Here is an 18,363-nt window from a genome sequence, read left to right as displayed (position 1 = left end):
TAATTTTAAGGTAAAAAAAAAGTGTCAGGGAATTTACAGAGAATTGTTCCTGGAAAACCAGGACAAAAACTGGTAGAGACCAGAAAATCTGAACATATGAAAGTGGATTGGTTCTGGCTCCTGGCCTCTTTGACTTGTGAACCCCGCCCCACCTCTCTCCCAGCCGAATTTCAGCTGTTTTTGTTTGTCAGCTATTTTGTGGTGGGAAAAGAACAGCCGGTCATCATCTCAGGTGCATATTCTTTAATTTGGGTGCCATTAATTTCATTGACTATTAGTTGGCTGTACCACCCAAAACTGGGACAGCATCTTCACCTTCATTGCTATGTAATCAAGTTAGAAGGTTGAGTTGGATACTCTTTTTGTGTTGTGTTTGTTTCTATTGTCTGGTATCCTTGGCGGTATCCGCCTCCAATACATATTGTTGTTGTTTGTGGTACATTGATGGGTTGCATTGATTTTGGACTTCCTTTTCTTTGCCACCACACAGTTCTTTTCCCTTTAAGTTTTAATTCATGATTTAAAATAAATAGCTAACAATTTCTGCTCATATTATATGTCTCCATGTCTTTATTTTAGAGGTGTAAGGTTTTATATTTTGTTGAGCTACAAACATGAATAACATCAGCTGTTAAAAGGTTTAGAGACCTCTGCTCTTTTGTTGGCAGGACGGGGGCCTGGGGGAAATTGAGCTTGTCTGGCTCTCTTCACCTACAGGTCGCAAATCCTGCACCCACTGTAGCTATGCGTCTTGTTAGACCCTGTGGGGCCTATTCATCAACACTAAAATGATGATTTTAAGGACATTTTCCTTAATTACCGTTTTTTTAGTATTCATTACCACACTTAACACAGGAGATATCACCAATATATCTCCTGGTTAAGTCAGCCTGCAATAATTTCTACACTCTCCATACATTAGTACATTAGTATGGGGATGTACAAATTAGGCTATTCATCAAATTCCGAAAACTATGTATTTTCGGAATTTGACGGTGTTACTATACGCCATTGTCAGGTGGCGTACAGCGGGTTATACTTACCTGCTTTCAGTGTGGGTAGGTCCTCCTCGGCTCCCTCTGTGTCTCCCTCCTCTGGCTCCGGTTGCTGCTACAGACTGTGTTCTCCCGGCAGAACACAGTAAAGTTTAAAAAAACGTCAGCCCGGGCGGGACGTCGGGGTCCATGGCTGCAACCTGTGACAGGCGGCCAGGTTTGTGGGGGAGGGGAGAAGGGTTTGGGGGAGGACGAACACAGAATTACCGCAGCTGTAATCAGTGCTGCCCATGTGCCGCTTTTGTGACCGTAACGGCGCATGCGCAGTATTGATTACAGCTGCGGTAAGGTAGAGTAGATAGGGAAAAGTATCTATTTTCTGAAAAGCTGTCATCGCTAAAATTACAGCTTTTCGGAATAGATACTTATGGGGAGGAGGAATGATGAATTCCTCTGGTAATTAGGAAGAACTCCATGCGAGTTCTAAACCTAATTACCTCCATCGATTTTTAGTTATGATAAATAGGCCCCTCTGTCTAACAGGTCTGTGCACTTATGTTATATTATATAATCCTGCAGTCGGTCTGAGGGCCAAACTGTAATGTCTATGATCAGAGTCAGGAGTAAGGGGTCACCATTGAAGATGATGCCTCAGGCAGCAGAATAAGAACTAGGGATGTGCAGGCTCGGATAGGTTCGAATTTGACACGCCGAGTTCGGATTTTTCCCTCCAAAAATCGGGTCTCAGAAAAAGGGAAACGTCATCTTTCATGGACAAACATCATTATTCCTTGACAAAAGTCCATGGAAGATGATGTTTGTCCATGAAAGATGATGTTTTGCCTCATTCTGAGACCCGATTTTTGGAGGGAAAAATCCGAACTCGGCGTGCAAATTTGAACCTATCCGGGCCTGCACATCCCTAATAAGAACACACATCTCTCTTGTCAATATTGTAGTTCTACTTCTCACTAATGTGGGGAATTGCTTATGTAATTTAGGGGTTTATTTACTAAGCAGTGTTAGGAGACAGAGTGAAAAGTGATAAGGTGCCAGCCAATCAGCTCCCAACTGTCATTTTTCAAACACAGTCTGTGAGATGACAGTTGGGAGCTGATTGGCTGGCACCTTATCACTTTCTTATCACTTTTCACTGTCTCCTAACTCTGCTTAGTAAATAGACCCCTGAGTAGTATATAAACTTCCTGACACTGAAGCTGTATGAAGGCCGCCTCATATTATCCACTGTAAATACAGCATAAACTAATGGTATGAAGTCTGCATACTGTAGGTCTAACAAGTGTTTGTTCCTTTGTTTTGCAGGTCCATGTGCTTATTTATACTCAGGTAAGGATCCTTTTTATTAATGTATTCTCTACACATAGTGGAATCATCCATGTTGTTGTCAGAATCAATATCCATTAAAATGAACCCTATAATTTCTTTAGGATCTAATGACATATAATAACTAAGACACACATATCATAAGGATCAGTGATTCCTATACTATACATGTGCTATTTCCATGCAGACAGGACTTATCAAGGGGGCTTAGCAAGCCACACATAAACTAGTTGTATCACTTGAAATGAGCCCTTATAGTATTTTAAATGTAAAAACTGTTGATTGAGTGATTGACCACAATTTAGAGTTAGTTAATTAAATAATTTAAATGTATAGTATTATTTATGGCCACATTACCTTATCACAACGCTGAGGTTTCTAGTGGTCTCTTGTCCCACTCTACCCTGATTTAGTGTTGCTAGTTGGGGCTCTGAGTATAACGAACACCCTGGTGTTCGCCATGAAGCAGCATGGTAGGATGGACTTTAGCAGCTGAGGGCTTGCAGGTTGCGTCCCCCAAGACAGGCAAAGGGGGAGATTGGTGAGGGATTTAGGAGCACTTGCAAACTTGTAGGAGAGGTACTGTGGAGCAATGAGGCTTAGCACCAGTGATGTTGCAAAACTGCTGGAGCAAAGAGAGTTACACAGGTGTAAGCTTCAGGACTGCGGAAGCAATGTGATAGACTGTGCCCTGAGATGCTGCAGGACTGCTTTAGTTAGGATTAGTGCACAGGTAAAGGAGCAGGACTGCTGGAGCAGAGTGAGGATTAATGTACAGGTAAAGGAGCAGGACTGCTGGAACAGAGTGAGGATTAATGTACAGGTAAAGGAGGAGGACTGCTGGAACAGTGTGAGGATTAATGCACAGGTGAAGGAGCAGGACTGCTGGAACAGTGTGAGGATTAATGCACAGGTGAAGGAGCAGGACTGCTGGAACAGTGTGAGGATTGATGCACAGGTGAAGGAGCAGGACTGCTGGAACAGTGTGAGGATTAATGCACAGGTGAAGGAGCAGGACTGCTGGAACAGTGTGAGGATTAATGCACAGGTGAAGGAGCAGGTGTGAGGATTAATGTACAGGTGAAGGAGCAGGACTGCTGGAACAGTGTGAAGATTAATGCACAGGTGAAGCAGCAGGACTGCTGGAACAGTGTGAGGATTAATGCACAGGTGAAGCAGCAGGTGTGAGGATTAATGCACAGGTGAAGGAGCAGGTGTGAGGATTAATGTACAGGTGAAGGAGCAGGACTGCTGGAACAGTGTGAGGATTAATGCACAGGTGAAGGAGCAGGACTGCTGGAACAGTGTGAGGATTAGTGCACAGGTGAAGGAGCAGGACTGCTGGAACAGTGTGAGGATTAGTGCACAGGTGAAGGTGCAGGACTGCTGGAACAGTGTGAGGATTAATGCACAGGTGAAGGAGCAGGTGTGAGGATTAATGCACAGGTGAAGGAGCAGGTGGGAGGATTAATGCACAGGTGAAGGAGCAGGACTGCTGGAACAGTGTGAGCATTAATGCACAGGTGAAGGAGCAGGCGTGAGGATAAATGTACAGGTGAAGGAGCAGGAATGCTGGAGCAAAGTGAGGGCTAATGCACAGGTGAAGGAGCAGGACTGCTGGAACAGTGTGAGGATTAATGCACAGGTGAAGGAGCAGGACTGCTGGAACAGTGTGAGGATTAATGCACAGGTAAAGGAGCAGGTGTGAGGATTAATGCACAGGTGAAGGAGCAGGCGTGAGGATAAATGTACAGGTGAAGGAGCAGGAATGCTGGAGCAAAGTGAGGGCTAATGCACAGGTGAAGGAGCAGGACTGCTGGAACAGTGTGAGGATTAATGCACAGGTGAAGGAGCAGGACTGCTGGAACAGTGTGAGGATTAATGCACAGGTGAAGGAGAAGGACTGCTGGAACAGAGTGAGGATTAGTGCACAGGTGAAGGAGCAGGAATGCTGGAGCAAAGTGAGGGCTAATGCAGGGCCGGCCCACCCATTACGCCGACTACGCAAGCGCGTAGGGCGTCAGCGGGCAGAGGGCGCCGTGAAGCTGCAGTTCTGTTCCCGGCGCGGCCACGGACAATGAAGTGGTGAGAGAGATGATGAACCCTGGGTTCATCTCTCCACTGTCTGTAGGAAAGCTAAGGGGTGGTCCGGATGTGCACCGGACCACCCATTAGCCAGACCGCAGATGCACGAATACACATACTTAATGTCCGCCCGGTCAGGAATAGATTTACTGACCGGGATGACTAATGGCTTCCTTTTGACTCAGCAGCTTAGTCAGCAGCTCCAACTCCTCTGGCTGCGCAACGTGGCATGGTGACGTCACGCCGGCGCCGCCCATCCGCTCTCCTGCTGCTGTAACCGTGATGAGGAGCTGCACACTGGCGCTCCTCCTAGGACGCCCACTTGTAATTCACAGTAGAAGTCAAGGTGAGCAATGATCACTCACCTGTCAGGCTGCCTGTCACTGCCTTAGATCCTGGAGGACGTTGGGGGAGGGGGGAAGGAGAAGGGGAGGGGGTGCACTATATAAAGTTCAATTACTTAATTCTAAGATTAATATATATATATATACACACACACATATATATATATATATAATATATGCTGTATATATATATATATTTAACTCCCAAATGTGTAGTATGTATTTATTATATATATATATATATATATATATATATATAACTCCCAATTCTTTTTTTCCCAATAAATATGTTAATGTCTGGCCTTTAAAAATAAATCTATATATATCTAATTATATATATATATATATATATATATATATTAGGGGTGAGCGGGTTCGGATTTCTGAAATCCGAACCCCCCCCGAGCCCCCCCGATCCGAGTCCGATCCGAATCAGGCTCGACTTTTCCCGCCTGACTCGGATCTGAAATCGAGGCAAAACGTCATCATCCCACCTTCCGAGTCTCGCGGGTTTTGGATCCTATATAAGGTACCCGCGTCGGCGCCATTTTCTCACTCGGCTGTGGACAGTGAAGAGGGAGGGTGGGAGTTAGGGCTGTGTAGTGTAGTGTAGTGTAGTGCTGCTGTTGTCCACTACTTCAAAGTCCTTAGGGGCTGGCTGTGTTGTGCTGTGCTGCTGTTGTTAATAGGGGCTGTGTCCACTACTTCAAAGTCCATAGGGGCTGGCTGGACTGTGTTGTGCAGTCAGTTCTCCATAGGGGCTGTGTCCACTCCAAAGTCCTGTGCAGTGTCCCAGTCCTAAAGGGGTGCTGTAATGTTGTCCAGGGGGTGCTCTGTCCATCAGGGGTGCTCCCCCCAAGTGCTAAAAAAATAATATATTTTCTGTGTTTGTGAATTGTGTGCGCAGTAGCCGCACGTGCATCAACAAAGTAGTGCCAAGCGTGCGCCTGTGTCATAAGTAAAGGGCCGGCTGGCTTGACCGTTAAGGGTGCTGTAACCCCCGAAAGTACACTCCAGTCCAAACCAAAAAAAAAATTATTTTCTGTGTTTGTGAATTGTGTGCGCAGTAGCCGCACGTGCATCAACAAAGTAGTGCCAAGCGTGCGCCTGTGTCATAAGTAAAGGGCCGGCTGGCTTGACCGTTAAGGGTGCTGTAACCCCCAAAAGTACACTCCAGTCCAAACCAAAAAAAAATTAATTTTCTGTGTTTGTGAATTGTGTGCGCAGTAGCCGCATGTGCATCAACAAAGTAGTGCCAAGCGTGCGCCTGTGTCATAAGTAAAGGGCCGGCTGGCTTGACCGTTAAAGGGTGCTGTAACCCCCAAAGTACACTCCAGTCCAAACCAAAAAAATAATTATTTTCTGTGTTTGTGAATTGTGTGCGCAGTAGCCGCACGTGCATCAACAAAGTAGTGCCAAGCGTGCGCCTGTGTCATAAGTAAAGGGCCGGCTGGCTTGACCGTTAAGGGTGCTGTAACCCCCGAAAGTACACTCCAGTCCAAACCAAAAAAAAAAATATTTTCTGTGTTTGTGAATTGTGTGCGCAGTAGCCGCACGTGCATCAACAAAGTAGTGCCAAGCGTGCGCCTGTGTCATAAGTAAAGGGCCGGCTGGCTTGACCGTTAAAGGGTGCTGTAACCCCCAAAGTACACTCCAGTCCAAACCAAAAAAAAAATTATTTTCTGTGTTTGTGAATTGTGTGCGCAGTAGCCGCACGTGCATCAACAAAGTAGTGCCAAGCGTGCGCCTGTGTCATAAGTAAAGGGCCGGCTGGCTAGACCGTTAAAGGGTGCTGTAACCCCCGAAAGTACACTCCAGTCCAAACCAAAAAAAAAATTATTTTCTGTGTTTGTGAATTGTGTGCGCAGTAGCCGCACGTGCATCAACAAAGTAGTGCCAAGCGTGCGCCTGTGTCATAAGTAAAGGGCCGACTGGCTTGACCGTTAAAGGGTGCTGTAACCCCCAAAGTACAGTCCAGTCCAAATCAAAAAAAAAATTATTTTCTGTGTTTGTGAATTGTGTGCGCAGTAGCCGCACGTGCATCAACAAAGTAGTGCCAAGCGTGCGCCTGTGTCATAAGTAAAGGGCCGGCTGGCTAGACCGTTAAAGGGTGCTGTAACCCCCGAAAGTACACTCCAGTCCAAACCAAAAAAAAATTTATTTTCTGTGTTTGTGAATTGTGTGCGCAGTAGCCGCACGTGCATCAACAAAGTAGTGCCAAGCGTGCGCCTGTGTCATAAGTAAAGGGCCGGCTGGCTTGACCGTTAAATGGTTCTGTAACCCCCAAAGTACACTCCAAACCAAAAAAATATATATTTTCTGTGTTTGTGACTTGCGTGCACTGTGGCTGCACGTGCATCAACAAAGGAGCAGCGCCAAGCGTGCGCCTGTGTCCCATAAGTAAAGAGCCAGCTGGCTCATTTCTTAAAGGGTGGTGTAACCCACAAAGTGCACTACTCTCCAGCAAAAATAAAAAAATATTTTCTGTGTTTGTGTGCGCTTTAGCCGCACGTATATATATCAATATAACATAAATGGAGGACCAAACTTTCTCCGATAAAAATAAAATAGGGAAAGATCAAGAACCACTTCCTCCTAGTGCTGTTGCTGCTGCTGGGAGTTGTTCATCATCCCAGAGAGGAAGTAGGAACATCACTACTTTTACTAAACAATTGACCCTCCAACAGTCCCTAGCGATGAGGATGAAGTACGACAGCAGTCATCCTGAAGCAAAACGTATAACTGAGGCCTTGACTGCTATGTTGGTGTTAGACGTGCGTCCGGTATCTGACATTAGTGCAGTGGGATTTAGACAATTGATGGAGGTAGTGTGTCCTCGGTTCCAAATCCCGTCTAGATTCCACCTGCATCCTCAAAGCAGCAGCGACAAGCGTGCGTCTGTCTGTTAAAGGGTGGTGACACCCTCAAAGTGTGCTACACAAACAATTAAAATATTGTTCTTTTTTTTTCTGTTTTTGTGAATTGTGTGGGCTGTAGCCGCACCTGCATCCTTAAAGCAGCAGCGACAAGCGTGCGTCTGTCTGTTAAAGGGTGGTGTAACTCTCAAAGTGCTCCAAAAAATAAAAAACTATTTTTTTAATGTGTTTGTGACTTGTGTGCGATGTAGCCGCACTTGCATCCTCAAAGCAGCAGCGACAAGCGTGCGTCTGTCTGTTAAAGGGTGGTGACACCCTCAAAGTGTGCTACACAAACAATTAAAATATTGTTCTTTTTTTTTCTGTCTTTGTGAATTGTGTGGGCTGTAGCCGCACCTGCATCCTTAAAGCAGCAGCGACAAGCGTGCGTCTGTCTGTTAAAGGGTGGTGTAACTCTCAAAGTGCTCCAAAAAATAAAAAACTATTTTTTTAATGTGTTTGTGACTTGTGTGCGATGTAGCCGCACTTGCATCCTCAAAGCAGCAGCGACAAGCGTGCGTCTGTCTGTTAAAGGGTGGTGACACCCTCAAAGTGTGCTACACAAACAATTAAAATATTGTTCTTTTTTCTGTCTTTGTGAATTGTGCGGGCTGTAGCCGCACCTGCATCCTTAAAGCAGCAGCGACTAGCGTGCGTCTGTCTGTTAAAGGGTGGTGACACCCTCAAAGTGTGCTACACAAACAATTAAAATATTGTTCTTTTTTTTTCTGTCTTTGTGAATTGTGTGGGCTGTAGCCGCACCTGCATCCTTAAAGCAGCAGCGACAAGCGTGCGTCTGTCTGTTAAAGGGTGGTGACACCCTCAAAGTGTGCTACACAAACAATAAAAATATTCTTCTTTTTTCTGTCTTTGTGAATTGTGTGGGCTGTAGCCGCACCTGCATCCTTAAAGCAGCAGCGACAAGCGTGCGTCTGTCTGTTAAAGGGTGGTGACACCCTCAAAGTGTGCTACACAAACAATTAAAATATTGTTCTTTTTTTTTTCGGTCTTTGTGAAATGTGTGGGCTGTAGCCGCACTTGCATCCTCAAAGCAGCAGCGACAAGCGTGCGTCTGTCTGTTAAAGGGTGGTGTAACCCTCAAAGTGTGCTCCACAAACAATAAAAATATTCTTTTTTTTTTTCTGTCTTTGTGAATTGTGTGGGCTGTAGCCGCACTTGAATCCTCAAAGCAGCAGCGACAAGCGTGTGCGTCTGTCTGTTAAAGGATTACATCGGTGACAGCATCCAAGTAGGCATGTCAGACAGTCCGTACCTGTACTGGCAGGAAAAAGAAGCAATTTGGAGGTCCCTGTACAAACTGGCTCTATTTTACCTGAGTTGCCCCTCCTCCAGTGTGTACTCTGAAAGAGTGTTTAGTGCAGCCGGGAACCTTGTCAGCGAAAGGCGTAGGAGGTTGCTTCCACAAAATGTGGAGAAGATGATGTTCATAAAATGAATTATCAACTCTTCCAGGGAGACCAGCCTCCAGAACGTACAGAGGGACCTGTGGTTCCAGCAGGGACGAATTAATACTCTGTGAGGATGAGGATGTACACACTGAAGAGGGTGAGGAATCGGTGGATGAGGAGGATGAGGATGACATCTTGCCTCCGTAGAGCCAGTTTGTGCAGGGACAGATAAATTGCCAGCTTGTTTTGTGGGGGCCCAAACGAACCAATCATTTCAGCCACAGTTGTGTGGCAGACCCTGGCGCTGAAATGATTGGTTTGTTAAAGTGTGCATGTCCTGTTTATACAACATAAGGGTGGGTGGGAGGGCCCAAGGACAATTCCATCTTGCACCTCTTTTTTTTCTTTGCATTATGTACAGTTTGGGGCCTAGTTTTTCAATGCCATCCTGTCTGCCACTGCAGTGTCACGCCTAGATGGGTCACGTGTTTGTGCCGCCCACTTGTGTCGCTTAGCATAGTCATCCAGCTACCTCGGTGCAACCTTTTGGACATAAAAACACTATTGTGAGGTGTGAGGTATTCAGAATAGACTGGAAATGAGTGGAAATTAAGGTTATTGAGGTTAATAATAGCATAGGAGCAGAAAAACCTACAAATTCTGTGATTTTAGCTGTTTTTATGCTTTTTTTCAAAAAAATACAGATCCAAAACACAAAACCCAGAACCCAAAACACGGAAGGGTGGTTTTGGCAAAACCAATCCAGATCCAAAACACGAAGAAAGATCCAGATCCAAAACCAAAACACAAAACACGAAAAGTGGCCGGTGCACACCCCTAATATATATATATATATATATATATATATATACATACAGTATATGTGTTTTCAATGTGGATTATGTTTGATATCTTGCTGTTTTTTGTTAAGTTATTTAAATTTGAAGTGGACATATTTCCATGTATTTCTATCATAAAAATACATAGAAGTGCATGCATACAGGCATCTAAACAGTGCGGGGAGAATCTCTGGGGGGAGCCCATAATCTCCAGGAGTGCTGAGTACGCCCCCACAGTGATGAAACGGTGGTGTGAGGCAAGGCCATACCCCTGTCACGAGGCCACACGCCCTTTGCAGACGGCGCACACTGTATAACAAGTTCACAACATTAAATGTATGTCACGTGGGTAAGCAATACCAATGGTACCACGCCCATTTCCTTTTTCGGGCTTGTGACTTCGGTACACGCAAAGTCCACCAAGGGGCGACAAAATCTAACTTCGCTTACCAAAAAAATAAGGCTCGGGCCGGCCCTGGGCTAATGCACAGGTGAAGGAGCAGGACTGATATTAATATAGTGAAACCAGCGCTAGTCAAATAACATAAAGAAAATGTAGCTACATATATACAAACGAATGTTTCAGAAAATTATTGTTTTATTAAACCTTTAAAAAGACATTATTATAAAAGCTTGTAGAAGTAAAAAATTCAATTGAATCTAAACACCCTGTGGGTAATTAATGTCTCTCCTATATGTGGATGGTATTAGGACTGGCTCCCAAACTGACTGAATATCTGAACACAGCGATAATTACCAATTGATGGATTGAAGTGATAACAGTCCTCTTAGCATGTCCTGTGCAAATTCCTGGGGCTGTATATTAGTCCACTTGTGGTTGCTGGTCCAAAGTCCAAGATGGGAGCTTGTTTAGTTGTCCAAAAAATGGTGTTTTCCAAAGGAGAGTCCAAAATGTCCTGAAGTCCTTTACGACCTCACAGGTGTTGGTAGGTGAAATCTGGATATCTGCTTAACGCGTTTCGCTGGATCAATAGCCTCCAGCTTCTTCAGAAGCATAGTGCAATAGAGCTAAAGGAGCTCTTTTATACTCTGTAAATTACAGGGATCTACAACACCTGTTGATGATCATTGTATGACACATCCGTTTTTCATAAATAATAATATTAAAGATTAGAGGAGACAATCTTACCTGAAAGCGGTATATAATACATGTACAATCATACCATTATTCTTTATATTTTTCATTTTTATTATATTAAAAGTTCGTATATTTCCCGATCATGTGATCATACTACGATCACATGGTAATAACAGACCAATCCTAGGCTTTGTTTATCCGTATCCATGTAACCTAGCCCTGAGTGTAATGATGGTCTCCACATGACTACAGAGCTCCGATCACGTGACTTCACTAGTCACGTGACCACAGAGCTCCGATCATGTGATTTCTCTAGTCACATAGTACGTGACGTTGTCCATCATCATAGGTTACTTCGTTACCTGGCAACCACGATGTTTATATGACGTATCAATACCCGCTAATTTTAAGGAATCATATTAGTTTTTATTGGTATTCCTTAATAATTAGGAACATTAGTTATTTTATATATGGGCAATTTATATCCTGATTAGTGCACAGGTAAAGGAGCAGGACTGCTGGAGCAGAGTGAGGATTAATGCACAGGTGAAGGAGCAGGACTGCTGGAGCAGAGTGAGGATTAGTGCACAGGTAAAGGAGCAGGACTGCTGGAGCAGAGTGAGGATTAATGCCCAGGTGAAGGAGCAGGACTGCTGGAGCAGAGTGAGGATTAATGCACAGGTGAAGGAGCAGGAATGCTGGAACAGTGTGAAGATTAATGCACAGGTAAAGCAGAAGGACTGCTGGAACAGTGCAAAGATTAATGCACAGGTGAAGGAGCAGGAATGCTGGAACAGTGTGAGGATTAGTGCACAGGTGAAGGAGCAGGACTGCTGGAACAGTGAGAATTAATGCACAGGTAAAGCAGAAGGACTGCTGGAACAGTGCAAAGATTAATGCACAGGTAAAGCAACAGGACTGCTGGAACAGTGTGAGGATTAGTGCACAGGTGAAGGAGCAGGACTGCTGGAACAGTGAGAATTAATGCACAGGTGAAGGAGCAGGACTGCTGGAACAGTGTGAGGATTAGTGCAGAGGTGAAGGAGCAGGACTGCTGGAGCAGAGTGAGAATTAATGCACAAGTGAAGGAGCAGGAATGCTGGAACAGTGTGAAGATTAATGCACAGGTAAAGCAACAAGACTGCTGGAGCAGTGTGAGAATTAATGCACAGGTAAAGGAGCAGGACAACTGGAGCAGTGTGAGGATTAATGTACTGGTGAAGGAGCAGGACTGCTGGGGCAGAGTGAGGATTAATGTACTGGTGAAGGAGCAGGACTGCTGGGGCAGAGTGAGAATTAATGCACAGGTAAAGGAGCAGGACAACTGGAGCAGAGTGAGGATTAATGTACTGGTGAAGGAGCAGGACAACTGGAGCAGTGTGAGGATTAATGTACTGGTGAAGGAGCAGGACTGCTGGAGCAGTGTGAAAGACTGGGGATGCTGCAGGAATGGACAGAGAAATCTACAAGAAGATTTTAGGAGGAAACAATAATACTTCAGCTTTGGTGAGCTAGGAATCGAATACTGCACCAAGGACTGCACCAAAAAGTATTGCAAGAAGATTCCAGAAGGAGATGCAGGAACACAAGAGCTCAGAAGATAACCAGGAACCAGGGGCAATATTTCTGCTGGCCATACAGGCTAGACGAAGTCCAGACAAAGAGAGGGTGGAAAGGAGCCATTACCATAGGCCATCTCTAAAGTTCCTAGCCAGAATTGGCTGACACTGTTCAGCTGATTGTAGGGCCAAGAAAGGATTGGCCCGTCCGCTGTAAATAAATCCTAGATGTTGGCGCCAATGCACCGTTGCTGTCACATGTGACGCTGCAGCAGCCGCCGCCGCTGACAAATATCAGTGGAGAGAAGCCTCAATTTAAACAACACCAGTGACAGACCGACCCGGTCAGGCAGTTTGTGACATACCTCCATTTGTATGGTTTAGAATATGTTGGTAAAATAATACAATTAAGCATTTTATATAAGGAAGGATGAATATTTATCAATCAGTTATTAGTATTATTGTTTTTGTTGTTGTTATGTATTTTATTTGTTTACAAAAGTAGTTTACCAACAAGAAATACCGCAAATAATGACGTAATTGCGGTCACACTCCTGCGCTGTTTTGCTGTGATTCCCGCCATTACAACAATGGGTGTGACATTACAACATTGATGCGATCTATAGCACATCACTTTATATTTTCTCCTGCCCATTTCACTGGAGAAGTAAAGGGGTGCTAGATGATTGCACTCTCCCCAGAAAGTGTGAGAGTGGGCAGTAAGCCTTCAACATTGTTTAACTTGCTTTAAGACAACAGTTAATTGGTAATTTGTTCAGTGCAAATTTGCACCTTTGAGCAATGTTAGTAAATGACCCTGAGAAAATATAAAAATAAAGATATTAATAGTCATAATATTAACATGAATAATAGCACATTTAGGGCTCGATTCTGACCCGTCGCTAAGAAGCGTTGGCTCGTAGCTGCCCGATTTTTGCAATCTGCGCATGTGTATGCATCGCAGTGCACGCGCGCAAACTAGTCTGAGCAATCGGGAAGCGTACGTTCGCCGAGCATAGCCCAGCTGATTGAGTGACAGGAGAAGCCGTTTGTGGGTGGTAACAGGGTCTGGCCACTAGAAACAGAGGAGTGAAGGTGTGAACGCAGGCGTGCCTGAGCGTCTTAACGCTGTTGCAGAGGCGTGCATAATTAAGACGGAGTGTCATTGTACACGTCACCTGGTTGTATTTCACACTGAAGTGCTCGCAGTGCTTGCAGTAGGCTATAGTCAAACACAAGCGCTGCGTTCGCTTCCAATGGTACCCGATGTACTGATGGTTACATACACTTCCTGGAGATGATGTGCGCAAGTGGGCGTCTTAAGACAGGCTGGTGGGTGTCTACATACACAAAGTGATCGCACGCCAGGACATAGTGGGCATGCTTATGTCTTGCAGTGCGATCTCACTTAGCCGAATTTGCATACACTGGGTGCGAGCGTACGCATCTAGCGAGCGCGTCTGAATGAGCTCCTTAATGCACAGTTATGCTAATATTAGGAATGAAAAATGATAAATACTAGCAAGGAGAGATTACAAGTCTGCATTTAAAGTCAACATGCTAGAAGTGTTTTTATGTAGTCTTACTGTTTCTTCAAACTTTGTTTAACTCTTCAGACCTTTACCCACCCCTGCATGAAGATATTCCATTGGAATTCAAAGAGCTTATGATAATAAGTGCATAAATCCAGCTACTTACATTTCCAAAGTCTGAAATTCCAATAATATAATAACAATGTGGAAGCTTTCTTCCTAGGCAGTGATACACTTACTTTGCATTGAACAACACTTATATGATTTGCGAAAGCTAAAGTTTGCATGCAAGTTTGCTTACAACACTTATACTCTCTCAGATATTTTTGCAAATATATATATTTGCAGTCACCATGGGCACCTCTGTAATGGGTGCAAGGTGTGCTGTGGACATGGGGTTCAGGGGGGCCCATACCATACACTCATATATTCTACTTACCTATCTGGTGTCAGCACAGTAGAAATCACTGTGACAATGGCATGGTCGCCATTTTCCTGAAGAGCTGACCATGAAAAATCAGTGTGAGCTTAGCGCGGGTGCCATGTTCCTGGTGACCTGCTCATAAACTCTAGCTCAGTGCTAGAGTCTACTCTTCAACTACGCCGATGAGATGGAGTGCCCACACAGAGACTGCACACGGGCCCTCTCCTTTCTTCAACTACCCCTGATTTCCACTATTCTTACCACAAATGCCCGTTGTCTCTTGTCTCCTTCTTTCCTTCAGTGACTCTGACACTGTCTGCTCGCCCATACACTGAGCAGACCCGGGTATAGGGAAATGTGGCCACTGGAGAAGATGCGGCTGGGCCCCCTCTTTGTATACATTACTAAGGGTCATGATTACTATGGGGATGATTGCAGAATTTCAATGGTTTGTGTTTTATCTATGGGGGGGTGGACCTTGGCCCCCACCGGGCTAGGGGCATATCTATAATCGGTGCAGGGTGTGCGGTGCACACGGCTACCTTTACCGCGTCGGGTCTCTCAGTGCTGCTCAAAACACTGGAAAATGGCCGCCGCTGCCCAGAGTCTTCTGATTCTGCGGTGGTCGGCCAGCCGCGTCACTCTAAAGACGGGCCCCTCCAACAAGTCCGGGCCCAGTAATTAATACCTGCTCCCTCCACCCTCTTGGCAACCTTGCCTAATTGGATTATATGGATCTACATACAATTCCAATCTGTGTTCCCTGGCGGTAACCATCAGGAAGCTTGCACAGTGCGGCACTTGCGTGTGTGTCTACGTCTGAATTTACCACAAAAATAGCACTCAGAGCTGAGTAAGCTTGAACTGCATAGTTTATGTATAAAGACTGTTTTACCTAAGACCCATAACTAAATAGATTGTCTGAAAAGAATCCAGCCCATACATTCAGCTGACACCTAATGTAGCACTTAACAGAAAGTCTGCAAGGGACCAGCCACTCAGACAGCTGTTATCATCCAGTGTACTAGAAACCAACCCACAGGGATAGCTGTTAGTGTACAGAGTCAACCATCAGTAATGTTCCAACCCGTATGAACTTCTGCATCTATAACTACTATCAATTTAAGACGTTATTGTCCACAGTGTGCAAATACAGCACATAAATAACTTTATATTCTGTACTACAGCAATAGGTAAAAGAGTTACAGGCCGTCCCATGTTGAAACTGCAAAGTGCAATTCAGGTAATGTAATTAGCCAGCAGGACCCTTAAGCTGGCCACACACTAGACCAACTTACAGCCAACCAGCCAATTTGTTGATTGGTTGGAATGAAAATCTGGTAAGGTATGGGAGTAAATGATGATCAGCAATTTGCTCCTAAATGCCAGAAAACAGATGATAATGGTCGTTCAGACAAGTTTGTCAAATGTTTGATCTAAGCAATTTGTTCAAACAACAGTTTTTGTCCATTTTCCGGCGTTTGGGAGCAAATTGCTGATTGTCATTTGCTTTCATTCCATACCAGATTTTCATTCCAACCAATCAACTAGTTGGCTGGTTGGACAGATAATCTTTAGTTGTGTGACCAGCTTTACCTTTCAACTATAGGATCCACTTAGGGGCCCTTTTATCAATGATTTTATTATATGCAAAGAGTTTTAAATCGTGTTCCGTATGATAATTGTGCTCCAGCCAATCAGCTCCCACCTATCTGTTTGAGAAATGACAGTTGGAAGCTGATTGGCTTCAGCACCATTTATCATACACAACGAGATTTAGCACTCATTGCATATGTTATAACTCGTTTATCAATGTGCCCCTTATTTTGCTATTTCCACTGAACTGATTTTTTAGCTAGCAGACCATAACCTGGGGAAGGAAGAGAGAGAAACCAATTCTATGACCCATGTCAAGTATGCTATAGTGTTATGCTATGAAATGCATGTGTAGTAATTATTGAATAACTATACTTTATTTTGTGTAATTGAAGTACGGGAAATTATATTTGAGCAAAAACTTCAGTTTACTCAGATGCTGATATTGGGTGGGAGATCAGCATAGAACAATTAATAAGTTAATATTGCTGAACACTAGGTTGAGTAATTGATGAAAGAACAAAGGGCCTCATTTATCAATGAGTTTTATCATTCACAACGAGTGATAAAACTCATTGCGTATGTTAATTGTGCTACAGCCAATCAGCTCCTAACTGTCATCTGTTTGAAAAATTACAGTTTTATAACTCGTTGTGAATGATACTCATTGATAAATGAGGCCCAGAGTCACTTAACTTTTCAGGAAAAGCTCTGGTGAAATAAAGTTGGTAAAACTAGTCCAGTGTCGGTTATTGAGTCTAAAGGAAGATGGGGGATGTCCTTTCCTCTGAGCCGTGAAGAGTTTCTTGATAGGATTGAGAAGACTACTACTGAAAAGAGCTCCACTACCTCATAGCCATCAATCTTCAACCCATAAGTCTCTAAGGTTAAGGCAGTAAATAGTCATCTGGGCATTGCAATTGCAAAGTGAAGATAGGTCATTGCATCGACAAGACAATGTAAATGTCACTGCAAACCTGAAGTGGAACAGAGAATGACCACTGGTGAAGAAAATAAGTGACAGGAGATAAGGAGAAGTCAGAAGGAGAATCAGAAAAGTAGAGGTGCCATAAAACTTAGTTATGGCCTTTTCTTATTGTGTCTGGGCGGGTCTTATTGTGTCTGGGCGGGTCTTATTGTCACTGGGCAGGTCTTATTGTAACTGGGCAGGTCTTATTGTAACTGGGCAGGTCTTATTGTCACTGGGCAGGTCTTATTGTCACTGGGCAGGTCTTATCGTAACTAGGCGGGTCTTATCGTAACTAGGCGGGTCTTATCGTCAGTGGGCAGGTCTTATCATCACTGGGCAGGTCTTATTGTAACTGGACAGGTCTTATTGTCACTGGGCAGGTCTTATTGTAACTGGGCAGGTCTTATTGTCACTGGGCAGGTCTTATTGTTACTGGGCAGGTCTTATTGTCACTGGGCAGGTCTTATTGTAACTGGGCATGTCTTATTGTCACTGGGCATGTCTTATTGTCACTGGACAGATCTTATTGTCACTGGGCAGGTCTTATTGTCACTGGACAGGTCTTATTGTCACTGGGCAGGTCTTATTGTAACTGGGCAGGTCTTATTGTCACTGGGCAGGTCTTATTGTTACTGGGCAGGTCTTATTGTCACTGGGCAGGTCTTATTGTAACTGGGCATGTCTTATTGTCACTGGGCAGGTCTTATTTTAACTGGGCAGGTCTTATTGTAACTGGGCAGGTTTTATTGTCACTGGGCAGGTCTTATTGTCACTGGACAGGTCTTATTGTGTCTGGGCAGGTCTTATTGTGTCTGGGCAGGTCTTATTGTCATTGGGCAGGTCTTATTGTCACTGGGCAGGTCTTACTGCCTGCCTGACAATTTTACATCAATAGAATGTGGCAAGTTACATACTGTATGTTCTTTTTACACACACACAACCCACTCACCTCAGATCAACAATGTTGTATGAGCGGATCATATAGCGTGCCAGGCACCCCTGCGATCTCACATGACCAATTTGCAACACATAGCATTTATCCCCATGTATCAAATTCCTATTTCCCAATAGATAAGCTTGTGAGCAGGGTCCTCTTAAGCCGGGTACACACTAAACGATGTCTAGTGTGTACCGATCACACTCGCGACGGGGCGTGGTGTCGGCATCGGCAACTGCATATACATTTGCTGATGTCGACAGCGACAGAACGACGGCAGGGGACATGCTGCATTCGGCAGCATGGCCCCCGCTG

At 44.5% G+C, this 18,363-nt stretch overlaps 1 protein-coding gene across 2 annotated transcripts in view; it reads left to right on the top strand.

Annotated features, from left to right (window-relative positions):
- MXRA8 (matrix remodeling associated 8) overlaps positions 1–18,363 on the top strand; it is a 97,208-nt gene that overhangs the window by 55,190 nt on the left and 23,655 nt on the right. For both annotated transcript variants that reach the window (XM_088482239.1, XM_088482238.1), the window contains exon 2: positions 2,319–2,342. In XM_088482239.1, coding sequence (XP_088338365.1) covers positions 2,319–2,342 — 24 coding nt within the window. The remainder of the gene's footprint in view (positions 1–2,318; positions 2,343–18,363) is intronic.

Source organism: Taudactylus pleione, unplaced genomic scaffold, assembly GCF_031769625.1.
Source record: "Taudactylus pleione unplaced genomic scaffold, aTauple2 ptg000284l, whole genome shotgun sequence".
Taxonomy (NCBI): domain Eukaryota; kingdom Metazoa; phylum Chordata; class Amphibia; order Anura; family Myobatrachidae; genus Taudactylus; species Taudactylus pleione.
Note: the sequence above shows the minus strand (reverse complement) of the source record. Positions and strands in the feature narration are given on the sequence as shown.